The 25,752-nt window shown below is 34.2% G+C and overlaps 1 protein-coding gene across 1 annotated transcript in view; it reads right to left on the reverse strand.

Annotated features, from left to right (window-relative positions):
* Window positions 1-25,752, reverse strand: part of DACH1 (dachshund family transcription factor 1) — a 393,810-nt gene that overhangs the window by 10,813 nt on the left and 357,245 nt on the right. The window contains exons 8-10 of the mRNA XM_045201919.2: window positions 22,418-22,565; window positions 19,192-19,335; window positions 18,614-18,682 (exon numbers count right to left, since the gene is read on the reverse strand). Coding sequence (XP_045057854.2) covers window positions 18,614-18,682; window positions 19,192-19,335; window positions 22,418-22,565 — 361 coding nt within the window. The remainder of the gene's footprint in view (window positions 1-18,613; window positions 18,683-19,191; window positions 19,336-22,417; window positions 22,566-25,752) is intronic.

Raw genomic sequence — 25,752 nt, forward strand, 5'->3', positions numbered from 1 at the left:
TTACGATTTATGTTCATTATAAGTTGCAATTAGTTCTCAGCATATATTAAATTCCATGATTGCCAAATTTCTTTAATACAATTTTAAAAATAAACACAAGAACTCTATAAATAAGCATTTAAAGTATATCATTGTAAGTGTGCGCATATTTTGAAAGAAGATAAGTGCTGATATATGTATATTTCTTGCCCACTGTGAAATTCTGCCCTGGGTCATGGTAACACAGGCCACGATTTCCATTAAAGTTAATAGCTTGTGGCTGTGGTTACTGTCAGTGCTGCCTTATTTTCCCATCACTAGCGACTGCGATATGAATAAAATTAACTTATGTCACCACGCAGATTATTATATCCTGGACTGAGTTTAGTTTCGAGAAGCATTAAGAATTTAAGGAAATCATCTATGGTTGTGCCAAAACTACTTTATAATAAATCTTTATTTTCCTACCATATGGTCTATATACTCTTACTTTTGGGGCTAATTCACAGTTGCACTTGGACAAAACCAAATTGTTCAACCAAGCTTGCCTATGTTATCTTAATGACCCTGAATCACTTCAGTTGGATGGAACTGAGTTCCATCTCTTTTTAAGAAAACCTACTGGCATAGTATAAGAACGTTAATTTGTAAGTTGTGGATAATTAGCCTTGCCTGTCTTCCCATCAGGTCTTTGATAGCATCATGGGGTCTGAATGAAGAGTTCACAACTTTAGCCTCTTTCGCAGGTTCTCCACCAGTCCCGCGTTGGATGAGAATTCTCTAAGGCCTGCAGCTCTAACCAGGCATTTCATGGCTTTATTACCAAGTGCCTTATGCATTGAAAAATCATGATGCTTGTAAAGCTTAAAATATAGCGTCAGACTAGAACTATTTTTGCGTAACGCACACTTTGCTGTGATAATTCAGAATGCTATAACACGAGCATTTGTTCTTCACTTACCAAGTCTAAAGAATAAGTGTAATTTTTACCTTTATCAAAATAAGAATGTATTACCCCGCTCAAATGATTGCAAAGAATATCTACGCATCAGAGGGAAAAGCTAACAATGAAAGTAAATTATTGTTGCTTTTTGTTTATGATGCTATTCAACGTAGTTTGATTACTTGAAAGGACCGATATTCAACATATTGCCATATGAAATGGTATCATGAAAAATACATGTCTCTTAATGCAAGAGTTGAATTGACAGTTTGTCATAGGTAAGATCTGCAGAATCAACAAAGATGCAAAATGAATAAGTCAAAATATGAATGATCTAATATACCACTATGCATTTTTAGCATTCTCCATTCTAATATTACGTATATAGTATAGCACTGTAAATTTTTCAGTCCTGGTTTTATTACACTCACTGTAATGGCCAAAATTCAACACTGGTGATCCATCCTTCCTAACCACCATAAAAAAAGAGCTAGATTACATTTTCTCTATTAAAAAGTATGTCATTTACTACAAATAAGGATGACATAAAATGTTTAGGACATGTATTGTCATAACCATGAGGATAAACTTTGCTTCTGAATGTTGCATGTATTATTCTTATTATAATCTGTTTTTTGGTTGGGGGGGTTCTAGCCTTTCAGAATAATGACAATATTAGATTACGGAAATAAATTCTGTATTTTCAATGTAAGGCTTTAATAGTACCCAACGTTGTATCTCTTCTCACGTTGTATCTCTTCTCTTGCCTTTCCATTCAAACTGCCTCACATTCCAACTCTAATTCCATAGTCACCTAGGTGCTTAATCTACCACCATCTAAATGCCTTCTTGTTACATTGGACTCAGTAGTAACGAGCGAAACTCATCCTTTAGTCTAGTCTGGATCTCTTTCCCAGATTACTTATTTCCAATTACAAAGCACCGTTTTCCTTGTTTAAACCCTACAATTTCCCCCCTTGTATTTCAAGTGCATCTTCCCACTCTGTTCCTTGTACATCAGAACTTCAATTCTCGTCTCGTTTCTGAATTCATTGCATTCTTCATTTCTTTATTCTTATTCTATATCAACACTTCCTATGCAAGATTTATATTAGATTTAGAAATAGTATATCAATTTCAAATACAAAAACAAGGAAGACCAGGTCTTTATTTTTATAAATGTTATTTAGGAATATGTCCAGTGCCATACTCAGACATCACCATAACATTTATGGTCTCTTCTGTTTGCCAATATTTATATGATATGTCAATAATATGGTTTCTTGGAGGATTTAGACTTATATATCTAGACTTGAATGTATCTTCATTGATCACCCAAATGGAATTTATTGCTTTGTTTGTGCTCTGAAAGTACTTTGTTTACACTGCAGAAGCACTAGATCAAAGTGTTACTTCATTAAAAGAGGATAATAAATCTTTTACATCTTTCAGGGGGAAAATCATCTAATTTCTAAATTTCAGATTTAATCTATTAAATTAATTTTTGGTCTTAGGTACATGTTCCAATATCGTGCTGGTGAGTTCTTATAAACAACAAAGCTAAAATTGAGCTTTACTAGAAAAACTTCAAAATATTACTACCAAAACTCTTTTGAATGTTACCTTTTAAACACAGAAACATGCATACACCTGTTTTGCTTTGCTAAATTTGTTTCATATAATTAATGTAATGTATATTTCATATTAATCTAGAAATAAAATTTGACTTATAGTTCCTACCACCCCTGAACAACACATTGACACTCACAGCTTTAGCAATAAAAATTAACTCCACATGTGTTTTATTAGAATTATTTCTGTATCTCTGTATCAGATTATGAATTATTGAGAAACGATGTAATGTCTTTTGCACTCTTTCTGGCCCTAGCACTTAAGTGTTTAAGCATTTACTAAAGTGAATTCGTTACGACAGGTAGATTTAACAAGAACTAGTTGCCGTGGACAGTGTGCCAAAGTTCATTCCATGAGATAGTATTACCTTTAATTCAATAAATTGATTTTGCAGTCAGATGACTTGAGGAAATGCTAATTTAACTTCTCAGTCAAATATATTGAAATTAAGATTTTTTTTACTTTGATGCAGGACTTTTAGAGTATGTAAAATACTAAATCTGGACTTTGAAAATTTAAGAGGATATATATATTTTTAAACTGACAGTCAATTTTCACAGATGGCCATTTTAAAATTTTGTTTCCCAACCTGTTCAAGCGCTGACTCTCAGAAAAGGACATTGATGGCACAGTGGAAGCCATGTTGAAGGAGCGTGTTCATCTACGTTCTTGTATTCCACAGAGCAGTAAATACTTTAGACATTGTGTTGGTCAAAGGGGTTTGCAAAAGAGAGATGAAAAACATATGCATGAAAGTAAAGAGAATAGCAATCTTGGGGCATATAACTTAAATTTCACCATGTGGAGCTTCTAAAGCTGTTCTTTATGATAACATGTTATAGTTTTTTTTATTTATTAGCATAACCATATGCACTGAGTGGTATAAAGAGGGAGAAGACAATACCACACTAAAGAAGACACCAAAATTAAAAGCACAAAAACAAAACAAAAAAAGAAGTCTGGTTTTACATATTCACATAAGTTTGTCACTTTACTAACTCATTTTATTCAGAAATCATAAATACTGCTGACAGTAAAAATCGATAATCAAAGTCACTATTTTCAAGTCTTTCAGAATTCTACAGTCATTGATCACATTAACTATTGCTAAAATTTCACGCACACCTATTCCCTAATATTTCATGTGAAAGCATGTAAATGTGAAAGCATGTAAATGTGAAAATGTAAAAGACCATAGTTTTGTAATGATAACATAAAATTTCACCTCTGTTGACTATACATTTTTAACATTAAAAGAATAATTAGCGAGGCTTATGCATTTCTTTTGTTTTGGATAAATAACATGCAAAGAAGCCAACTGAGCTGTGATAATTCACAGCTGTTCTATGTGAGTTGTTGGGTATCAGTAGATGCCTGTGTGCTAATTTTCTCATAAAGGAAGAATCACACATTGAAATACTACCCAAAACAAGGCAACCAAGGACTGTATTTGTGATCAAGGTGGGAAATATCTACCAACTAAATATTTAAACATTAATTTAGGAGATCAATTTGTATGTAGCTTTAAAAAATCTAGCTATACTGACACTTAAGTATATTAAGTATATAAATATCTAAGCATATTCACCTAAATTTTCTTTTTATTTATAACCAACCACTCCAGCATTAATTTTCATATCATTTTCACTGTGTAGATGAATGCTATCAGTATTTTTGAAATTAGTCAGTTCAGAGTGTTGTGGTGGATGTGAAATTATGAGATGAGAGAATGTGGAAACTAAGTTATAAACTATCCCCAGACTCAGATCAAAAGGAGGTCTGCTCTATTGTTAACACCATAGTTCATATTTTTTAGTGTCTTTATGCCTCTTCTGGATGGACGGTCTGTTGGAGAGTTAGTCATGGTTGGCTGATGACCAATCCCATGCCCTGGATTTGGCCTTGACAGTGGTAAATTTTTGAGAGCCACCGAGGGAGTTCCTGTCCAATCTGAACCCAAATGAGTTCAGGGCAATGGGCTGCCTGTCCTCATTTACTGTATCAGTAGGTACGAGGTGGAGTATGTTACCTGTTTTGTCTACATTTTGAAATGTCATTGTAAAATAACGATACAGTATCTACAAATAACAGAATAAAATGATATGGAGAAATAGTTTTTGATAACCATATTTTGATTTGATGCTGGTAACCCTTGGAAACTTGGTGCAATTATATCATATCTCAATAAAGTTTTGCCTGGGAAAGATAAGAAAGATTATTCAAATGTTATTCCCAAATACAGACCATGAATAGATGAGTGCTATGCCATTAACATTTTTCTTTGTATTTACCAGATTGACCTCACTCTCTATTCATTGGGACTTGGATACATTAGCCAAGATTGGTTCTGCATTCTTTAGGAAATACAAGTCTAGGAGCTATGCGATGTAATTCAACAACCCTTTATATCAAAGTAACGCTGCAATTTCTCTAAATGCTTCTCATTCTAATAATTTAAGAAGTGTAATTATAAATTAAAAAAATAAAAATTGGACATTTTAATTCTGTGCAATCGCCATATGACTTCCATCCTAACATAAAGGGATTAGTCTGGATTGCGTACATTTGAAGGAAGATGTAAATGGGTGGGCTTCAAAGTATTCTTTCTCAAGGATGTCTGGATTCGAAGCAGTTAGGAGAAGCAGTTTTGTTCATTCTGAAAAGCTAGAAGAGCTAGTCTCCTTACTTCTGACTTAACTGCTATTTTCAATTTGGTTGATGTGTTAATAGTTGATATACTACTATTTTTTTAATTGAGAGAAGTTTTTTTATGTTTCATAGAAGGTAAGTAAATATCTTACTTTGACAGTGTTTTTTTAAAAATCTGTAATTTTACATAAAATGAGTATCTTTGAGTTCCTCAGAAAAAAATATGAAAATGCTGAGCTTATGGTCCCATTTGAGCAAGAGTTGGCTAGAACACAGAACCGTTTGCTGGATTTATAGGGAGATGTGCTTTCCATTCCTGTTGTCTCGCATGTAATCTTTTCTCATTTGTAAAATTTATCTCAATTCCTACACTTTTAACCAAGGATTGGCTTAGACTGGGACATTTCATATGATTTTTCTGGAGAAATTTATAAAAAGCAATATAAATAATAAAAAATATATTGAAATGATTAATATAACTAAATATCATTTTATCATGAAAATCAAATAATTAGTTCTTAATCTGTTAGAATGGGAATTCCATAAGTAAATGTAAAACCGCAGCATGGAATATCGAGGTTAAACACAGCACACCTGATAATGTAAGGGAATAATTCATGGTCTAAAATCTCCCCATCCAGTGCTCTTTCTCCCAGGGTGAAATAAAGAAAGAATGAGAGTCAGATCCAATAATTTGGAGCCATCATTCATCGTTTTATAGGTGTAATTAGTAAGCTTAAGTGGAACTATGTTTGGAGATTTACTATCTCTGGAGTATGATTATATATGAATTAGAAGAGTCTGTAGCTACTCTACGCTATATGAAAATACAAACTGTGTTAAGTTAAATTTGTCAAAATAAAATAAAAAAATTAAGAGGCACTAATGGTTCCATCTTAAATGAGTCAAAAATAATTGGTTTATCTTTTATTTAATTTGAAAAGAGATGGGTAATCATATAGAATATTTGGCTGCAAATAAATTTCCTTAAGCCATGTTGTTTAAATTGACATAAATATTTCAAATCATACTCTGTCATTAATTTTTAATTGCTTTGGAAAACCTGGTAAATATAATTTTTATTTTCCACCTTAGATCATGCTAAAATAAAAAGCATGTACTACATATGAAAAAATATTTGTTGGCTTAAGAAAAATTTCTTCATCAATAATGTTTAATTTTTATCATGTATGACTAGTACTGCAAGTACCATTACATTAAATTTGTGTGTAAATGTAAAAATAGCAAATTCTTGTTATCGGTTAATCTCTACCAGGCACTGTTCTAAGATTATACATACACACACACAAACACACACACACATATATTCACTTTAATCCTATAAATCTCTGTGAGGTGGATACTATGATTGTTATCCTATAGATTAGAAACCCCCCACATCAAAAAGTTTATTTATACACTCAGATAATAAACAGCAGTGTGGAGATTTGAACCAAGGTAGATGACTCCAGAATCCACGCATCCATACCGGACCACGGACACACCGTGTGTGCGTGCATTAGTGCACTAATACACACTTAGATGTCTTTGCTATCGTGCCAGGGTAAACGTGCCAGCAGTAGGGTCGGTCTCAGCACTGGAGGCGAGTCGCCAGGGTCACCGCACTGACAGACGGGAGCGCTGGCACTAGATGACGCTCTCAGTCCGCCAGCGCTCTCCAAGGCCAGTCGTTTTAGTATTCATTTTAATCCTTCAGAAATCAGTTATGTATAAAATATTTAAAAAAAGAAATCAGGTATTTAAGCAAATATCAAAGTTAATGCTAAAGAAAATCTGTATTGGCATTTATTTTGTAACTGATTAATAATAATCTTTGTTAACCTGATAGACTTACTTTTCTTTTTATATTACAGAAAATTTCATGAGAATTTGAAAATTTTGAGAGCAGTTGCAGGGCTAAGAAATACCTATGACCTAATGGAAATACCTTTGAACTTCCCTAAAGAGAAATTCCATAGAAAACCAAAGTCAATTTAATTGTTTATCACATTACTAAACTTTACATGGAAAGAACTATATATTTGCATTTTGAATCTTAATTCTTATCAATTTATGCCACCTAATTATCTAGTTTAACATTTAGCCATTCATAGCCACTTCATAAACTATCATGAGATAAAAGATTGATGTCATATGGGAAGAAGTTATATGGAGTTAAGGTGACTCTGAGGTCCTGCCTTCACAGTTTGATTCCAAGCAAGAGGGGTGGGGGGACTGGCTGAAAAAGGTGAAGGGGTTAAGTGAAAAAAAAACAGGAACAAGAACCTCAGAGACAGACAGCACTATAGTTACTGATAGAGGGAAATGGGGGTGAGGGGAGGCAGGAAAGGGCAAAGGGGGAATAAATGGTGATGAAAGAGACTTGACCTGGGGTGGTGAACACACTGTGCCATATACAGATGATGTGTTATAGAACTGTACACCTTAAATCTACATAATTGGATTAATCCATTCAATAAAAATAAAATAAAATGAAAAATTTGCTCCACCCCTAGGTACCTCAGTATCTTCAAATAGTGTAAAACGTGCAGGCCATGAAGATGAACAAAATAATGTATGAGGAGACTCTGAGCAAATTTCCAATTGCTTTAGAGATGTTCTTCGTAAGAAATGCTCTTGGATGCCCTTCTTTTCTAAATCAAAATTAATATGATTAACAGATAAACAATTTCCCATCCGTTATATCTTTTTAACTTCCAGGCTCTCTTCTCACACTCTCACTCAGTTCTCTTGAATATACACCATTTGGCACTTGTTGGGATTTTAGGCTCCATCCCTTCCAAGGCACGACTCTGGATTTTCACTGGGACCCCTCGGCTAGTGAGAGGAGAGCCCCCGCTGCAAATCTCCAGCAGGCAGATTTAGAGGAAAGTTGGAACTGTATAGCTTCTGCCTGGGAATATGGTCAGTCCATCCAGCAGTTGTTAATAATAGCAAATGGATTTTCATGGACTAATTTCTTTCAACCAACTAAAATATTTTCAACCATTGAATCATTTCCCAAACAATTAAACATACTGATTTTTCTCATATATACCCACTTGTTACTCACTAGCTCAGCCATAAAAATAATACCACCATTAAAAGAAATGATCAGTCCTTTGTAAATTTTACTTGTAATGCTAGTTATATTCATTTACCAAATGCTTTGCCACATATGCGAAAGCAAAATTAGACTTTCTTTTTTTTAAAAAAGGTTGCTGTTGTTAAAATGATTCCAAATGCTAAATAATGTGTTTGTTTTTCAGCTGTTGTAAGTCTAAAGAGATTTTTTGAATACTTCAATTATAAAAACATTTAAAACATACAAACTTGTGCAATTTTTATTTTAATGAAGATGAGAAGTTCATTAAAGAAGATAAATATTTCATTAGATGTTAAATAAAACAAAGAGATTTTTTGGCTTCTCTCAGCACAAAATTCCTTTGAAAGATTAATTAATACATGCAAATTATGCAAATTAGACCCATGCAAATATTTTATGAAGACAATTAAGGGAACCATTAATTACTGCTTTTTTTGCTTCAGTGAGATTCATTCATTTAATTTTAATTTCACTTTAACTGTTTTGATGTATAATCTTTCAGCTAAGAACTTTATCTTTCCTGGCGGGTCACTTAAACTTATAAATTTCATCAAGTGAGTGCACAGAAATCTGTAAAGATATTCTCTAGACTATGTTTAGTATCAAGAGAAATTTCTGATACAATGCACTCCCAGAAACAGGGAAACTGGAAGGGAATGTGAGCTCATTCTTGGACAAGGTTCAACTGCTGGAAAAGCAATTAATTTGCTTTGGCTGTGCTAATACAGGGGAATTAGAAAGTGTGACACAAGACAAATAGAAATAATTAGTTCTCCAAAATGATGTTCTCATTAATATGGTTCAAACAGTAGAAATAAAAAACATTATTGTGGCATGTCTGCATTCTGTTCCTAATCACGGGAGGTGGAATAATGCACCATAAGCATTTTACATTTATAGTCTAAATGATGATGTTTTATTTTTTTTTCTAAAGGAAAATTTAAAGCAAATGATGTTATATATCATGAATGTCTAAACATACACATGCTACCAAAATTGATAACATACTTACCATCACCATGTGTTTATGTACCAATTTTTTATTTATTTCATACAAATCCTGTAATTTAGCAAATAGACATAAAAATGATGGTTCTTTTTATGTAACAAATATTTTATCACTTTTATAATTTATAGTATGAATAACATTTCTCAAAATATATTTTCAAAATTATATTTGTGCTCCATCTTAAAGAAGCCATTCTGTGTATTTACTAAAGACCCTTTCAGATGGCCAGGGTAGTTTTGCTGTCTGAGGGTGGGTACAGCAAGAGAACGCAGGTTTTAGGAATATGAACCACTAACCTATATTACCAAGTCTGCTTCAGCTTTGGAAGACATTATACACTTTTTCTACTCAAGACCTTTAGTCAGCAAATTAATTGGCTAAAATGGCCATCAAAATTTCCCTTAATAATAAAGGTTTTAAAAGACTCAAAGCAAAAACCTGTATTAAATTAACTTTTGAAAACTGAAGATAATGATATACTCCCTAAAAATAAAAATTAATGTATTGACCATAATGAAAAACCAACTTGCTAAACTGTCTAGTCAGTTATGATAATAAAAAGTATCATCAATAATATATATACATATAATTAAAATGACAGAGGCTTATTTTTTCACCTAGTCTATGGTACTTCCCTCTGTCCTGCAGCCGGTCCCTGGTAGTATGGGGTATTATGAAAGGTTGGAAGTGGACGTATATCACTGATATTTGCTGAGCTTTTAGTGCTTACTAGAAATAGTTCTTCAAATCAAATTTTCTTTCTTATAAAGGTAATCTCATTTTATCCATCCTGAAATGTCTCAAATATCGAAGTTCCCTTTGCTTATTTATACTGTCCACTCAGATGGCTCTTACACCTTCAAAATTAGGATCCTCTGTGTCTGTCATTGCTATGTTCTGTTTAACCACCCTTCCGTATCACTAATTATGATGTTAGGTCAAAATGGATCTAGTATTAATCTTTAGAGCCCCTTGCTAATACCTTTCCCAATTTCCAACTACTCTTTGATAATGGTCTTCACACAGTATTCAAGCCAAGCCAAAAACGTGTTCACGAACATGGTAATTTCATACAATTCTTTCAATTTTATCTATGTTAACAAAACATCATTAGATTTCCATTAATATCCACTCGTTCAATACTTAGAGAAAAACAATGTAGTTGTGCCAATATCCGTTTCCCATCTCTAAACTTCTAAATCCAGTGCATTATTCCTCATGGCCCTACCTCCCTTAAACTCTCACAGCACTGATCAGGTGTTATACTACTTTTACTAGAAAAAAGATTTCAATAAATTACAACTAAGCCCAATTATTTTGCCTTAATTTGCCTAATATTTAGGCAATGGAAAAAGAATTGAAATCACATCATAAATCCTTATATGTCACAAATCCACACAAATATAGAATAATGACAATCATGCTTTTTATAAGAATCAGAAGTTTAGAAAATTAGCTCTATTAAAATATACATTGAAAATAATCGTGTGTAAGAAGTAATTATAATGAATTACATTTTATGACTGTTTTGAACAACTTCAAACTTAACTGCCCACTATGTCTAATTTCATGCATAATTAGTTTAAATGACATAAGAAGCCATTTCCAAAAACACCTATAAGAAGGCTTCAGCATTTGGAACTTAAGTGTACCTACCTATAATCAAAGACAAGATTTACTGTTTTATACGTCTTAAAAGAATAAAAATGCTTATACTGAAATTAAGATTACATTTTTCTAAAAGTTTACAAAATACTAAAACACGAGTATCTCTGAGACTTCATAGTTGATAACACTAACTCTGCCACGTTGAATGAGTAGCTAACAGTGACCTGTGAAAACTACGGAATGGCATAGCCTGCTTACTGGTTACTGCCAGCCACCACTACCATCTTCTCTTCACCTTAATCAATGCTGTCTTAAACTGATTAGCTGTACTGACGTGGTGCCAAACACCAGAAACCAGGGCCAAGAGACTAGAGTAGATTGATTATTGTTTAGTTTGGTTCATTGCAATATAATTCTAATGTTTGTTTTTTAAAATCGAATAACATAGTCTGAGGTGATCCCAATGGCAACTGCGTATTTGTAAGTGAATAAGCAATAGCCAGTGTGCACTGCAGGCAGACCAGTCATCAGTTTTAAGCAAACCCTCCCTTCCATGTTGTTTTAATTCATTGAAAGCCTCCCCTTTTTAAGCTAAATAAAGACATATTTACATATTTTTAAATATGTACAATTAGGTTCAAGTAACAAGTTCTTATGAATTACTATGTTATAGATAAACAGATTACAAAGATCAATTTTCTGAAAAAAGAAAAATAAATTGCATATTAGAGTAATAATAACTTCAGTGTTTACCAGTTGCTAAAAACTATGGTAAAACAAAATAATAAGATTTAATATTAACAGCTAAAACTTTACTGTGTGCCTACTATTGCCTAGCATGTGCTAAATGCTTTACATGGTTTATTTTATTTAATCCTCATAATGACCCTCTGAGGTTAAGCAATTACTAAAAAAAAAAAAAAGGATAAATCCGAGATCTGAATCTAGACCTGACTCCTAAGATTTTTTAATTGCTAGATTCTACAGAGTTCTAGAGAACTCCCACTGCTGCATTAAACTTACAGGTCTTTCTTTAAGGATTAGAAATGAAAATGTCCATACGAAATCAACTTTCTCTACTACTTTCATAAAGATCTCAAAAGTGGTAAGTCTAAATAAGATCCAGTTGAAGACCATTCAGTGTAAACGTCTTGGGATATCACTTAGTAACTGTTCAGCTGCACACCACACAAGAATTGCAGAGGCTCTCCTAATGTCTCAGATTAAGTCAAACCTGGATTTGTGTCTGATTTTAAATTTATCATGAGTTCATTGCATGCTAATGAATGTAGATACGTCTTTTATCTAAATATGCTAATTTTAAAATTTCTTATTTTGACACTTTATTTTCTTCACTGAGAGCAAAAATTTTCCCCGGGGTGTCTGGAAGTGCCTATAAACATTGTATAGGTATGATGGCTAATGAAAAAGTTAAAAAAAAAATTGGAAAGGAAACATTTTTTTCCAACTGTATATCATTCCTAAGTAGCTGTCACTAGACTATTTTAAACGTTCGAAGTTATTAACAGGTAATATGCTAACTGTCTGAAATGAGTGGTGGGGCTGCAAGCGGTTATCCTAGGAGAGAGACACAGAAGTCCAGACAACAAACCACAGCGGGAAGAACAAAGGTTTGGGGGCTCACCACCCTGGAATCACATGGCAGCAACCCCACTCATTTCCCATACAAATGTGTGAATGTTAACTAGGCACTCTGAGCTGTAGTGATCTCACCTTACATTAGAATATTCACCAAGGGCTCAACAAATATAAATTCCTCATCCAACTCATTATTTTAACAAATGTACTTCCACTTACTACATATCACTAAGTCTAAATAATGTATTAATAAGAAATTCATTGAATATTAGAACATTTGATTCAATTTTAAAAAGCCTGAGAAAAGATATAAGTTCCACACATACCCCGCTTTATAACACCTTGGAGCTGTGAGTGAGTTACTAAACAAGTAATGTGGTGGTTCGTCCTCTATCCGCCGTTTTGCTTTGTGAAATTTTTAGTTACTCATGGTCAGTAGCAGTTCAAAAATATTAAAAGGGAATTCCAGAAATAGCAATTCATATATTTCAATTGTGCACCGTTCTGAGTAGCCTGATGAAATCAGGCACCTTCCTGCTAGTCCCACCCCGGGAGGCAATCATTCCATCGTATACCACATCCGTACCATATATGCTACCTGCCCACTTTTCACATAGTCGCAGTCTTGACCATCAGATGGGTTTTCAGAGAGACAGAGAGAGGGAGAACATACACATAACTGTAATTACACTATATTGTTATAATTGTTCTATTTTATTATTAGCTATTGTTATGAATCTCTTACTATGCCTAATTTATACATTAAACTCTATATGGGTATTATGTATGGGAAAAAGCATGGTTTGGTACTACCCACAGTTTCAGACACTGACAGTGAGTCTTGAAAAAATGTATCCCCTGAAGATAAGGGAAGCTACTGTAAAATAACATATTTTAAAGGAGCAGTATTTTAACAATCCTAGTCTAAAAACAATCTGTAAGAACATAAGGGGATGTGAACAGCAACTGAAACAGGTTATTCTCAACTCCCTTTAATACATGGTGTAAACTTTGGAAGTCATGTACCCTCACTAAACCTTGGATTCCTCTTTTTTTCAAAGTAAAGAGATTTAATTAATCTTTAAAGTTGTTTCCCAGTGCTAAAGCAGTAACATCATATAAGTGTGTGTGCTTGGCATATCATCAGTATTCAATAAATATTTGTTGAATAAATAAATAATTTTAAATAACTTGTATCTTTAAATATCTAGGAAGCAGAAAGAAGATATTTTTAAATTAAAAAAGATCAATAGAAATCATGCCTTTTATGTCTGTAATTTGGAACAACGTTCGGTTTTCTATGATATGAGATCAGTCAGAAAAAAAAAAAGCGCCAAACAGTTTTGACTATGGCTATTGAATGTAAATAAAAGAGATGTACTTTCAAGTGAAGTCAAGATTTTGCAAGCATAACTTACTGATATCCTAAGATGTCAGAGGAATTGTGGTCCACATTTCCATTGATTTTAACAATTACTTTTTGTTTTAAGAGGACAGGTTTCCACTTAGAAAGAAGAAGCAACAGGTACTATTTCAAAAGTGAACTTTGTAAAGATTTGGAAATTTATACCAGACACAGATAAAACAGGACTAACTCACAGTTCTCCCATGTTATGGTTCATTTATTAATCACCTGAACAATATATGTGGACAATTTAATCATTTGAAATGATATGAAATACATAAAAAGAAGCATGAGGTTAATGTAAAGAATAAAGTATTATTTAAGAAATGTGACTATGGTATGTTAAATTAAATATAAATTTAAAATGAAAAATTGAGTGTAAGTGGATATTCACAAAATCAAAATCAAATCAAAATGTGCAAAAAGAAAGAATTATTAGAAATGCCCATGAGAAGAATAAACAAATACTGTCAACTCAGCTCTCAGAAATAAAAATTAGTTCTGCCTGAATTTGTAATTCTGACTTTCCCAGACAGAACCATATTATCCTTTATTAGCTCCCGTTAGTCTCTCCGACTAAACTGGGAGACGTGTCAGAACAATAGGATCTCAGGCATCCACAAAATCTAATATAGATCCTATTTCATCAATGGTTGACACAATTCTTCAGGAATGTGCCAAACATTCTGTCGGGCACTGGGGGCACCATAGTGAATAACAGGCATGGCTCCGCTGACTCCTTGAAGGGAGAAAGAAGGCTTGATCAGGGAACTACAAATGTATAGTGTGTTGTTGTGGAGAAGTGACAGGTGTGGTAAGAACCTCTAAGAGGCCTAACTAGATCCAGGGGGCAGGGGGGTGCTGCCAGAGCGGGTGTGGAGTCTAGGAGCATCCCTTAAGGCAGTAACTCCTAAGATGAGACTTAAAGGATGGGTAAGTAAAGTCAGGGGAGAGTGGGAAACATTCTTGGTAGGAGGAGAAAGATATGAGGGTTTCAGGAAATCAAAAAATTCCAGTGTAATAAGAGCACAGAGAACGAAGGGGAAGAGTTGTGACTGGGTGTAAAGGTATGGAAGGGAAAGGTCAAGCCGACTCCCCTCATTATATATTAGGGGGTATTGGATTGGGCAGATGAGGGCTCCACAGGGAAAGAACCCTGGAGGAAGGCAGGTTCGCAGGGCCAGGGGTGGAGGGTCCTTTCTGTTTTTGCACTGACCTCGATGTCCCTGTGAGACAGCCAAATAAAAGTTGAATATTATCTGGAGCTCTAACACATGTCTCAATGGGATGAGAGGATATCTTTAGAGTTTTCAAAATATATAAGTTAAGCCATTTAGGGGGATGCTGTTGCTTGGGGAGAGAGAATAAAGAGACTAGGACTTCGCTAAAGAAAGCCATCGTGTGACAGGCTGGGCTGCACGCAGTGTGCATATGTGTTACCCACACATACATACAGAGGGGGTTTCGGAGGATATTTATTGGCCAGTCCAAAAATTTGCTGAATGAATATTTATATATAATAGGTCTACTGTATATATTAAAAAGATCTTACAACAACCTTTCAAATAACTTTTTCAAACTCCAACACAAATCATGACATAAATAAGTCTATAAATCTTAAGGCACAAGAGAGTTAATTACTATCAGGTTCAGCTCCTAGAACAAATCATTGTGTTTTAATTTTTGGATGTTTATTCGACATTCATAATATCTCCTCCACACTCGTAAATTTTGAGTTGGTTATTAGAAGTATCAGCAATGAAGGATTTATTCCTGTGTAATATGAGCTGATATTTTGTACCTTTCTTATCAAGATAACGAAGTTATTTGGGGCCTCTTTGCTCAGGAATACTTTATAAACTCTTTTCTTATTTCCTGCCCCCCACCTTTACAGTTTTACCAAAATCCTGGCTCTAAGTGCCAGCGCAGCAACACTTAGTCCACCTTCAGGTCCTTGCAGGGGGTAATTACTTGGCACTGGAACAGATTTGAAGTGCCCCGCTGCCAGGTAACGGGCTCTTGGGCCAAGAATGGCATTTTTTATTGCTAAAAATATTAAAAATAAATAAATACATGGCAAGCATGAAGCAACGTGGGTTTTCCTTCTCTGTCCTAATTAAGTTGAGTTTATTTTGGAAGAGAATAATTTCAGTTATGGTTGGACTGGGAGCAAGAAAGAGCACAAAGAATAACATAACGTGTGGGCTTGGGGACACTGAGAGAGAGGGAAAGCCAGGGGAGCAAGAGGTTGTGTTTGCGGCCCTCCCCACTGTGAAGCGGCAGGTGCTCACGGCTCCCCAGATGCCCAGCAGTGGCCGTTTCACAAATTAGTAGTGGGTTCTGGGTCTGTCTGCTCTGCCTTTCCCGTTCTTGTGCTTACACGCAGAATTTAACTAAGTACAGTCTTTCTCTTTGGATTTCTTTTGTTCGCAGTTAATTTTGCTCTCTTTGTTACCTCCCAAATATGAGAATTTAGTTTCTAAGGTTTCAAAAAAGCTTCAAAGGGTTAACTGAGCTTATTTAGTGGGGTTAGAGTAATAAAAGGTGATCTCTTTTCTGTCGTATTTTAAGTCTGGGGTAGTTCAACTGTTGGTGAAATAACTTGTTAGCAACTAACTCATAGAAATATGGATTCATGTGCAATATTTTTAATTGCATTTGATAAAAAATCATTTGAAATTCAACTGTGTTAAACAATTTTTAAAATTATTAAATCCATGTGTAAATATGCAAAAAAAGAGAAAATTACTGATTATTCACCTTAAACTTGAGGAACACATCATTTTAATTGACCAGCTGAATGAATGAATGACTTCATTATACAATTACACCAAAGCAATAAATAACCTTACACTCATTTATATTTGGCTTAAAGTTACTACATATACTTGTCATTCAAATGTTTTGTTTCCTTAATAATGAAGTTATTTGGGTAGGTTTTTTATGTTATCCAACTGCTGGCACTCTGAATGATAAAAAGAAGGCAATTTATGATTAAAAGCTTTCCTCAGAGTAAGCAAATCACAATAGAAAGAGAATTCTCAATATTTCAACCTCATACAGCAAGATGTAATCCATATTAAAGTACATAATTGAATATATGTGAACTTTAAAGATTCAAATAATAATAGCAATAGCCTTATTGATGACCAAAACATTTCTGATAGGAAACTCATGCAAACATGATTAGTCGTTACCTAAACATTTCTTAGTATTAATGACAAATCTCCTATTTATGTGCAAGAATACATTGCCCATAATTTTTCTTAGACTGAGTTGCAGCCATCTTGAAAATTCTGTGGGCATCAGATAATTTCTATGTTACAACTACCTTGAGATTCGTGTGCTTTCTTAGACCTCTTTGGACCTTAGATAAATCAGTGCATAAGTAACCAACCCCTGCTCACTCTAGCCAGGGCTGGTATTTACATTGGCCTTACTGAGATTATCCACCCTGATCAAGAAGACTGGCTTTGTTAATAATTTGTTAATATGTGTATGCAGCTTTTAAAAAATGCAACAGACATCTTATGATTTTAATATTATATGTACACGTACATATATAATTTTGCTGAAATCCATAAGACTTAGAAAATGAAGTCTTTTCTACATCTACAATTGCATTAATCTTGTATATCCAAGGAGATGTCATAATAACATATGGTTCAAGTTTTAGGATTTAAAAAAAATAATTATCATGGTCTCAGGTAAAATAAACATAGGCAAAAAACATTCTCTAGGAATGTTTCAAGTTTCTGATATTTACTTATTGCATACATGATACCTTACGAAAATATATTTTCTTTACACAAAACCAAGAATGGCACATTTGGAGCTGATTAAGTAACACAATTAATGTCAAACAAAATCCCCCAAATGACTGAGCTTAAAATGCAAAATAAAAGCAATTGGGAGGATTATAGCAGTTAATCATTTTAGGACTCATTTGAAGAATCATCTTCATTTGAAATAGAAAACAAATGCTCTTTTTACTGTTCCGTATTCATGAAGTTAGATTGAGTTTACTGTCTAGAATAGATGTTAGACCATAAATGCTACCTTGAAATTTTGTCCTTCCCTTGTAGCGTGGTCTCGGCAACATACATATTTAGCTCCTCTGAGTGTGTAACACAGTTCCCTTTAGTGTTCTACATATGATTTTGTTCAGCAGATTTGTGTTATTAAAATGTACATAGTGGCATACAGGACATTTGGATAATCCACGTAGGACTAAACTATCTTATTTATGGCATTCAAGTCGTTCATTTTGCAAGTGCCTGGCAATAATTGTCACAAAACAAGAAGAAAGAATTTTCAAATGTTGAGAACTCCCTATTTGATTAATTCATGATTTTATTTATACAGAATAGAATTTATAAATCCTTCCTGCAGTAGATTGGGCTTTAAGCATTCAATACTGTGTCCAAGATTAAATCATACATTGTTTAAAATTAATTATTCCTTTTTAATTGCATTGTATAAACAGAAATGACCTGTTAATTTAAAGAAAATCTATCAGCACAAAATGAATTCACTCATATAAACAAGCAAGATGAACTTGACCTTGTTTGAACTTGTTTTGATGTGGCCCAGATGGTAGGCTACATGCTTGAATAGCAGGCTAAAGCTGAGGAAAAACTCATATAGCAAGATCTAGATTTATAGCCTTTTGCAAATTCCTACCTTGTATTGTCCTTTCAGCATCTGTTCTGCCGCCAGTGCGGTCAGCTTCTATCTCTGGGGTCAGAGAATCTAAAAGCACAGAATGGTAAGAGTGACACACATTTTATTTGATTCCTATTGTCCTTTATAAAAGGAGCAACCTGTTACTCTGGTGCTGCATTAAAATTATATAGACCTTCGTCATGTTTTCAAGGGTAAACAAAGACTATAACCATAAGAATTATCAAAAGATTTGAATACATAAATAACACCAACTTGTTCATAAAATGGAATGAGGGTTGAGAAGTTCTCAGGTTCCTCTTTTCTCATGTTTTGGGAGAGACAGGTTTGCTTAAATGGAGAAGCAATGTCAGGTTCCAGATACTGGAGTTAAGTAACAAAACGGTGGAAGCACCTATAAAATAATTGATTCCCCCCAATGCTTGGGACTATTCTTGGCACCAGGCATTCAGCTACAAGCACAGTTTAATAAATGACAGGACATAGGAATACACAAAACCAGAAACACATGCCTAAATTGCCTTTTGAGTATTCAAAACAAAAGACAGTTAGCCACACGTAAAGATGCAGCCTCTCACCATTTAAGACCCTGAGACTGTCTGTTGAAGCTGCCTGTTTTAGTGTCTGCTCTGCTTGCTCACGCCGTTTTGTCTCAAATTCAAGTGCTTCCTGCAATTTTCTCTTTGCCTTCTTCTCCTTCTTTAGCCTCTTTTGAACTATGGCTAGAAAAGAGAGAGGAAATAATTTTTCTTAAATTTTTGCAATGTTCAAACTTATAAATGATCTTTTTTATAATATTCCTCCCACCCCACCGCCCACTGGATTTAATTTACCTATGCAAAGAAGTTCAAAGAACCCCACCTTAGCCTAAAATAAATCCCAGTAAAATGTCCAAGAAGGCCAACTTTTACTTAGCCTTGAAATATATGACATTATAAGAAGGGCTTTCATTGTCAAATGTAGAGAGAGATTTAATGGGAAACTAATTTTAGTAAATATTTGAATTCACTGATAAAGGGAGGCTCATTAAAGGAATGTTATGGCTTAGTCTCTGTCCTTGAATCAGAATAGCGCAGAGTATTTGGGGATAGTGCTAACCTTTACAAGTATGCCTTCTGTCTATGCAGCACCAATTTTGAGTAGAAACTGGGGAACTATTCTTATAAATATTTCCCTTATAAATGGTTCCCTTATAAGTGTTTCCCCTGTAAATGTTTTACAAAACATTGTTACATGAACTAAATTTTTAATCAGTCTTTCTTGAAATTTTAGAAAATGCAATAATATTATTGTATATGAGGAGCTAAATGTTCTTAACTACTTTAACATGTATAAGCATCTGTGGGGATGAAGTTATAATAATTATAATAATTACTAATAATTTCCTCAGTAAATTTATATGCACTATAACATTTCAAGAAAGTTGTACTTTTATTTTTCAGGAAGTTGGTGGAGTACAAAATCTCACTGCTAAAAATAAGATGCTACTGCTAACAATAATGTGCTATGGTATAAGAAAGGGGATTATGACACAAAAGTTGATTATGGTAACTTTTTTTCCTACTGAACAATTTATATATTTGTCTATAATATGTAATCAATAAATAATAAGTGTTCTTCATGAAAAGTATGGTGACTGTATTTTCAGAATGATAAATGTTTTAACTTTTACAACAGATATTTAAAGTAAGCAACCTGCATATGGGAAGCATGCTCATTGTTTCCTTTGAAATAATTTTTCTGATGGCTGATAAACATTGTGGGATTAAATGTGACAGGACCAGTATGAGAAAATCTTTCTGGTAGAGTTAGTAAGACGGAGCAATCATTACAAGTGTACCGTTTGATTTCCTACTACAGGTTAAAGAAGAAAAGCATTTTTTAATTCAGTATTTAGTCCATACATAAAATAAGGTAATGTGGTTCATGACGAAATTTAGTTTCAATTTCAAATGCTCACAAATCCCATTTATAGTACAATTATTAATATTGTTAAGATGGCAGACCATTGTCTTATTGAGTTTATTGTTGCAGGTACCATATATTAACAGAAACTGTACATTGGCTGCAGTCTTATAGGAGAAACAAAACTGGTTTCAATTAACTAGGCCTTTAATAGTGTGAAAATCATATGCTCCTCTTAACAAAATCACTTGCCTCCTATTTCCCTTTCTAAAAATGATTGTTTATCACTCTCTTTGGAAAGAAACAGTAATTCTTTCTTCAAGCGCAGTTTCATGTTACTGCTGTGCACTTACACTGATTCTTGACTTACTTTGGATTGTACACCCCCAGGGCACTAGAAGCTCAGTACCCACCCCCTCCTCCCTGATTGCTCACCGTTTTCTTCCCATGTGATTGAACCAAATGGGACTGCTGTGTTCTCTCTTCAGGACAGTGCATTGCTTCAACAGACACATTCATAATAGATAATTTTTGACACTTACTACCTTTAACTTATTGTTCATAATTAAGTGGGAGGTTCATGGTGGGATCTGTGAAACATTTTGCCCTCTAGTGGTTAAAGAGATAAAACAGAGTGTAAATCCTCCAATAGGCTTAAACCAGTAAAACTCTGAAGGTCCTTCAAATAACCAAACACTTACTGTAGGAGTTCAAGGGCCTACTTTTAAGTCTTGTAAAAAAAAAAAAAAAAGACTTTTCCAGGTGCAAAAAAGTCAAGACACAGCTGCCTTAGGCACATGGTCCCAGATAATGAACTCTGACCAGATTGTATTATGCACTAGGAACACGCCCCATTATCAATGTTCATCTTGTTTCGACTATAGTAGCACCTAAATCTATTCGAAGTCACAGTAACTAGAGCTGTGCCACACAACTCTACCGTAGAACTGTACTATCGGGGTGACAATTTCCCAAATCAACCTCATCCCAGAAACCTACTAGTTGTTGCTTCACAGTGACTAATGTCAAAACCTACAAGTCCTGCCAGTTTTAAAAGCAAAACAGAAACAATGATTTTTAAATGTCCGTGCTAAACATATAAAAGGAGAGTATGTGCAGTATTTATTAAGGATACTTATTAAAAGAGAGAAAAGAACCATTCCTCCTAGGATACTTAGGAGAAATTTATAGTTGAGGCAAAGGGAACTTGGTTGTAAACAAAATACTCCTAGTCTCATACAGAAAATAAACACATAAATAAATACGACCTTTAAAACTACATATACGCACAATGTAGAGTGTGTTTAAAAAAGTAATTAATAGATTGATTGATTGATACTATCATTATTTTTACCCATTAAAAATTGATATTGGTTTCCCTGCTAAAGTGTATTTGACCTTATTAGATGAAAATGAGTCTTTCAGAAGGATTTTCCATGAAACACTCACCTTTGGTCATTTGTTTAGATATTCATCACTTTTCAGTTTCATTTGATAAATATCTTACCAAATTGTTTCACTTGAATAATCAGTATTTTATATTTTATTTTAGCTTTATAACTTTAACTCAAGTTTTTCAAAGGGCAATTGTGAATAAATATAAAAGTTTTCTTCATGGCTGTCTATCTTAAAATTATGATTTTTAAAACTCATAAATAATAAAAATTATGTGATTAATGATATAATGGATACATTTTAATATCTTCAGGTTAGAACAGAAAAGAAACTGTGTACACTGGAGATTAAGAAATACAGTGAGTCTGGGATTCAAATCCTGCTTTGAACTTTAGCTACAAGTAAAAACAAAAAGCATAGTCTCATAGTAAGTCACCAAGCACAGTCCTGTTGTTTTACATATTTTACACAAAGTGTTAACCTTAGTTGGAAGTTTGAGAATACCTCTATTTTTTTGTTCCATCGCCAACTGCTTCTCAAGGGTTTCCCTCAGTTCCCGCTCCCTTAAAAAATCCATCTTCAGCTCGGTTTTTTCCAGTTGGACCTGCTTTTCTTGAGCTCTGGCATTATCTATGGCAACTTTCAAGAGTCCCTGTACAAAGAAGGTATTCAGAATTGTAACATTTTGGTACAAAGCACATTTCATTCATTACTTTAAAGCATTTTAAAAGAGAAGAGCCCACTTACCAAATTTTTTCATTCTTGTGCATTCACTTTGTACTCACCCCCAGGACAAGTACTATAATTAAACCACGAAGTTTCTAAATGATGAAAATATTTTGGGAAGACAAATATTTTCGGCATTTAGTTTCAGTTGTTTCTAATTAGAGCATCTGAATTAAAAGCTAAATGAGGGCAGCAGATAAGCACGTCAAAGAAATAAGAACTGAGTTCAAAATTAGACTGAACCCCTTCCACAAGCAATTATCTGACATAGTTTATGCAACCCCAGGTGTTGCTGACTGTACCTGCCTGCCTCCTGGAGCTCGTTCACCACCATTCCCTGCTGAAATTTTCCTTGGTTCAGTGGGCTTCTTTATATTTCTCAAGCCACCAGGGACTTTGCTCTTTCTCTTCACTTCCTGAATGCTTTCACTCCCAATTTTTGTATGGCTCATGCCATCATTTAATTTCATTTTTGCTCAGATGCCATCCAAGAAAGGCCTTCTCTTACCACCCTATCTGAAATAGCCCTCCAAAGAAACCTGGTTGTTATCTTCTTAAAATTCTTGATAGCAATTATTATGTAAACTGATCTACATGTGTTTGCTGCTTCGTGGTGTGTCTCCTGTACTAAATTGTAAGCTCTCTGAGGCAGGGACATTTTCTCTCACTTGGTACTATGGCCCTAGGGCCCATGGAGTGCCTATAAACAGTAGATTTTAAACATTTGATGAACAAAAGTTACAATACTGGTATATTTTTCTTGAGATATATAATATATGTAAGGGGTCTAAAACTTAGAGGCTTAACACTGCATGATTTTTAAAGAAATCGTTCAAAATGGCTGACAAAAAATAATGAGTCAGAGACCATTTGACAGTATAGTAATTCACGAGCATAGAGTAAAAGCAGGGCTTATTTATTCAACTAATTAAAATCTTATATTTATATGTGATTTACTGTATGCTATTGTTAAAAAATTAATAATATTCTGAGATTTTTAAAATGAGATTATGAGAATATGTAAAGAATATACAAAGCATTTTGCATGTGTTCTCTCCTAAGATGCCTTAGAAAGTTATCAGTACAATTCTTAGTAAAAAAAAAAAAAGCTAGCATTTCTATTTTTAGCAACTCAGGAACACAAAAAGCTATCTGGACGTAGAAGATATTTTGCCATGGTCCATGAACATCAGAGACTGACATTTGCAGTAGAAATTATATATGCAATGGAAGTTGGTACCATTTTTCAATCTACTCTATGGTGTGACCCCTTTGTAGGAGACAACATAAGCAGCTTGAATCAGAAACTGCAAGTCCATCTTGACTTGTTAGCAGAAAAGCGATGTTCCCTGAGTTCAGCCCACCAATGGAGTAGCTCTGTCAGAAGCCATTTCTAGTCTCTTTTCAAGCACATATAAATGATTTCATGTTTGTTATACCTGACCCTGAATTCCCTGGATTAATTATTGTCACATGAAACAAGATGAAGGATTTCTACAGGACAGTTTGCCCCTCCCTACTCCTTTCTGTTTAACAATAAAACATAGCTGCTAAGGAAACTGCCATCCTCACTCAATTCAGCAGCATTCCTGTATCTGTTTTTTCTTGATCAGGAACAAACAATTAGTAACAAATGAAAGAGATCATTACATCAAGTGCCCTTTTAGATCACCCCAATTAAAACTTTAGTTTAGCTGTATTTTAATTCTAAGATACCAAATTCTAATTTTCTGCTCTGATTGCTCTTGTTGACTTATCTTTGAAAAATGTACTCTCTGTGCGATGTCTAGAGATTATTTAGCAAGATGCCAACGTTGGCACCACCTAATGTGTTGATTGGTTGTATTATCAGTAGCTGTTTAAAATAAATTACTATTAAACTATTATTGTCCTTGGATGACAAAACACAGTATTTTGGTGTTCTTTAAATATGAAACAATCATTATGAATAAACATGTTGAATAACATTAAACTGTAACCCTAATTTGTGTTATTTTATATTAATATTTCTTATAAAGTATGAAGCTGCTAAGAACATTTATGTTTACTGTTTCCTTTTGTTACAGTTGCTGCTAATGTAGCTAATGGTAATACATAGCCTATCCTGCTGATTACCTCTGAAAAATATTAGCTTTTAGGATCCAATACCCTCTGGAGACTACTTACAAGCTGTATAAAATTAAGTTTCCTTTTTAGACTTTAAATCAGTACATATCAGTAGGAGTCCAGGGTGAACAAACGTCCGCACCAAAGCCAACTGATGCATATGCAAAAATACGTTCCTGCCCGCGACAGTCCGCTGCAAAAAACGCAGCAAACCAATGCAATGTCAGTGCAGCAGGGGCCGGGAAAAGCTACAGCGAGTGGTGCTCGGAACAGCGACAAATGGTCAGGACTCCATTGTAACTGGAGTCAGTGGTAACGGTCGTTTGAGGTTTGCACAACTTCTGTCAGTTTTCCGGGGAGATCACGTGCCAATGGTCACGCTGAACACTGGGTCTCGCGTGGACACGAAGTATAGAGCAACATTCTGGGATGACAGTGTGAGTTATAGTAAAGGGCACAAGGTTTGAAGTATAAACTTTTCCCCAAGGGGAGGTCAGTTCTCACGATCTTGAAGTTGGACACTGACAATTCTTTCTTTTTTTGTAATTGTTATGCTATTACAGATGTTCCATTTTCCCCCTTTGCCCTCCTCCCCCCGATCTGTCCCCACTTCCATGGTCAGTCCTCACACCTCTGTCCATGTCCATGGGGCAAAGACAATTCTAAAGAAATGCATTTTAAGTTTGTTCCATGGCACAGCAATTATAACAGACAATTGTTAACTGGCTTCAAATTTCCTTCCCATAAGTGAGGCATAATAGTTGTCATAACACACAAATATGTTTGTTTTCTAAAATGATCTACCTTGTAAATTAAATTATTTTCATAATTTTTTCAGAGAATATATCTCTGTATATTTCCTTTAAAAAAGGTCACTGTAATTGATCTAACAATGTTTCAACTATTTCTAACATAACCTAGAAAGTACAAATCTCTGCTTTTATAAGAAGACCCTAAGTAATACTGATATGAAAGAAACATTTCTTAATATGTTGGTTAGATCAGAC

The sequence above is a fragment of the Desmodus rotundus genome, chromosome 13, assembly GCF_022682495.2.
Source record: "Desmodus rotundus isolate HL8 chromosome 13, HLdesRot8A.1, whole genome shotgun sequence".
NCBI classification, from domain to species: domain Eukaryota; kingdom Metazoa; phylum Chordata; class Mammalia; order Chiroptera; family Phyllostomidae; genus Desmodus; species Desmodus rotundus.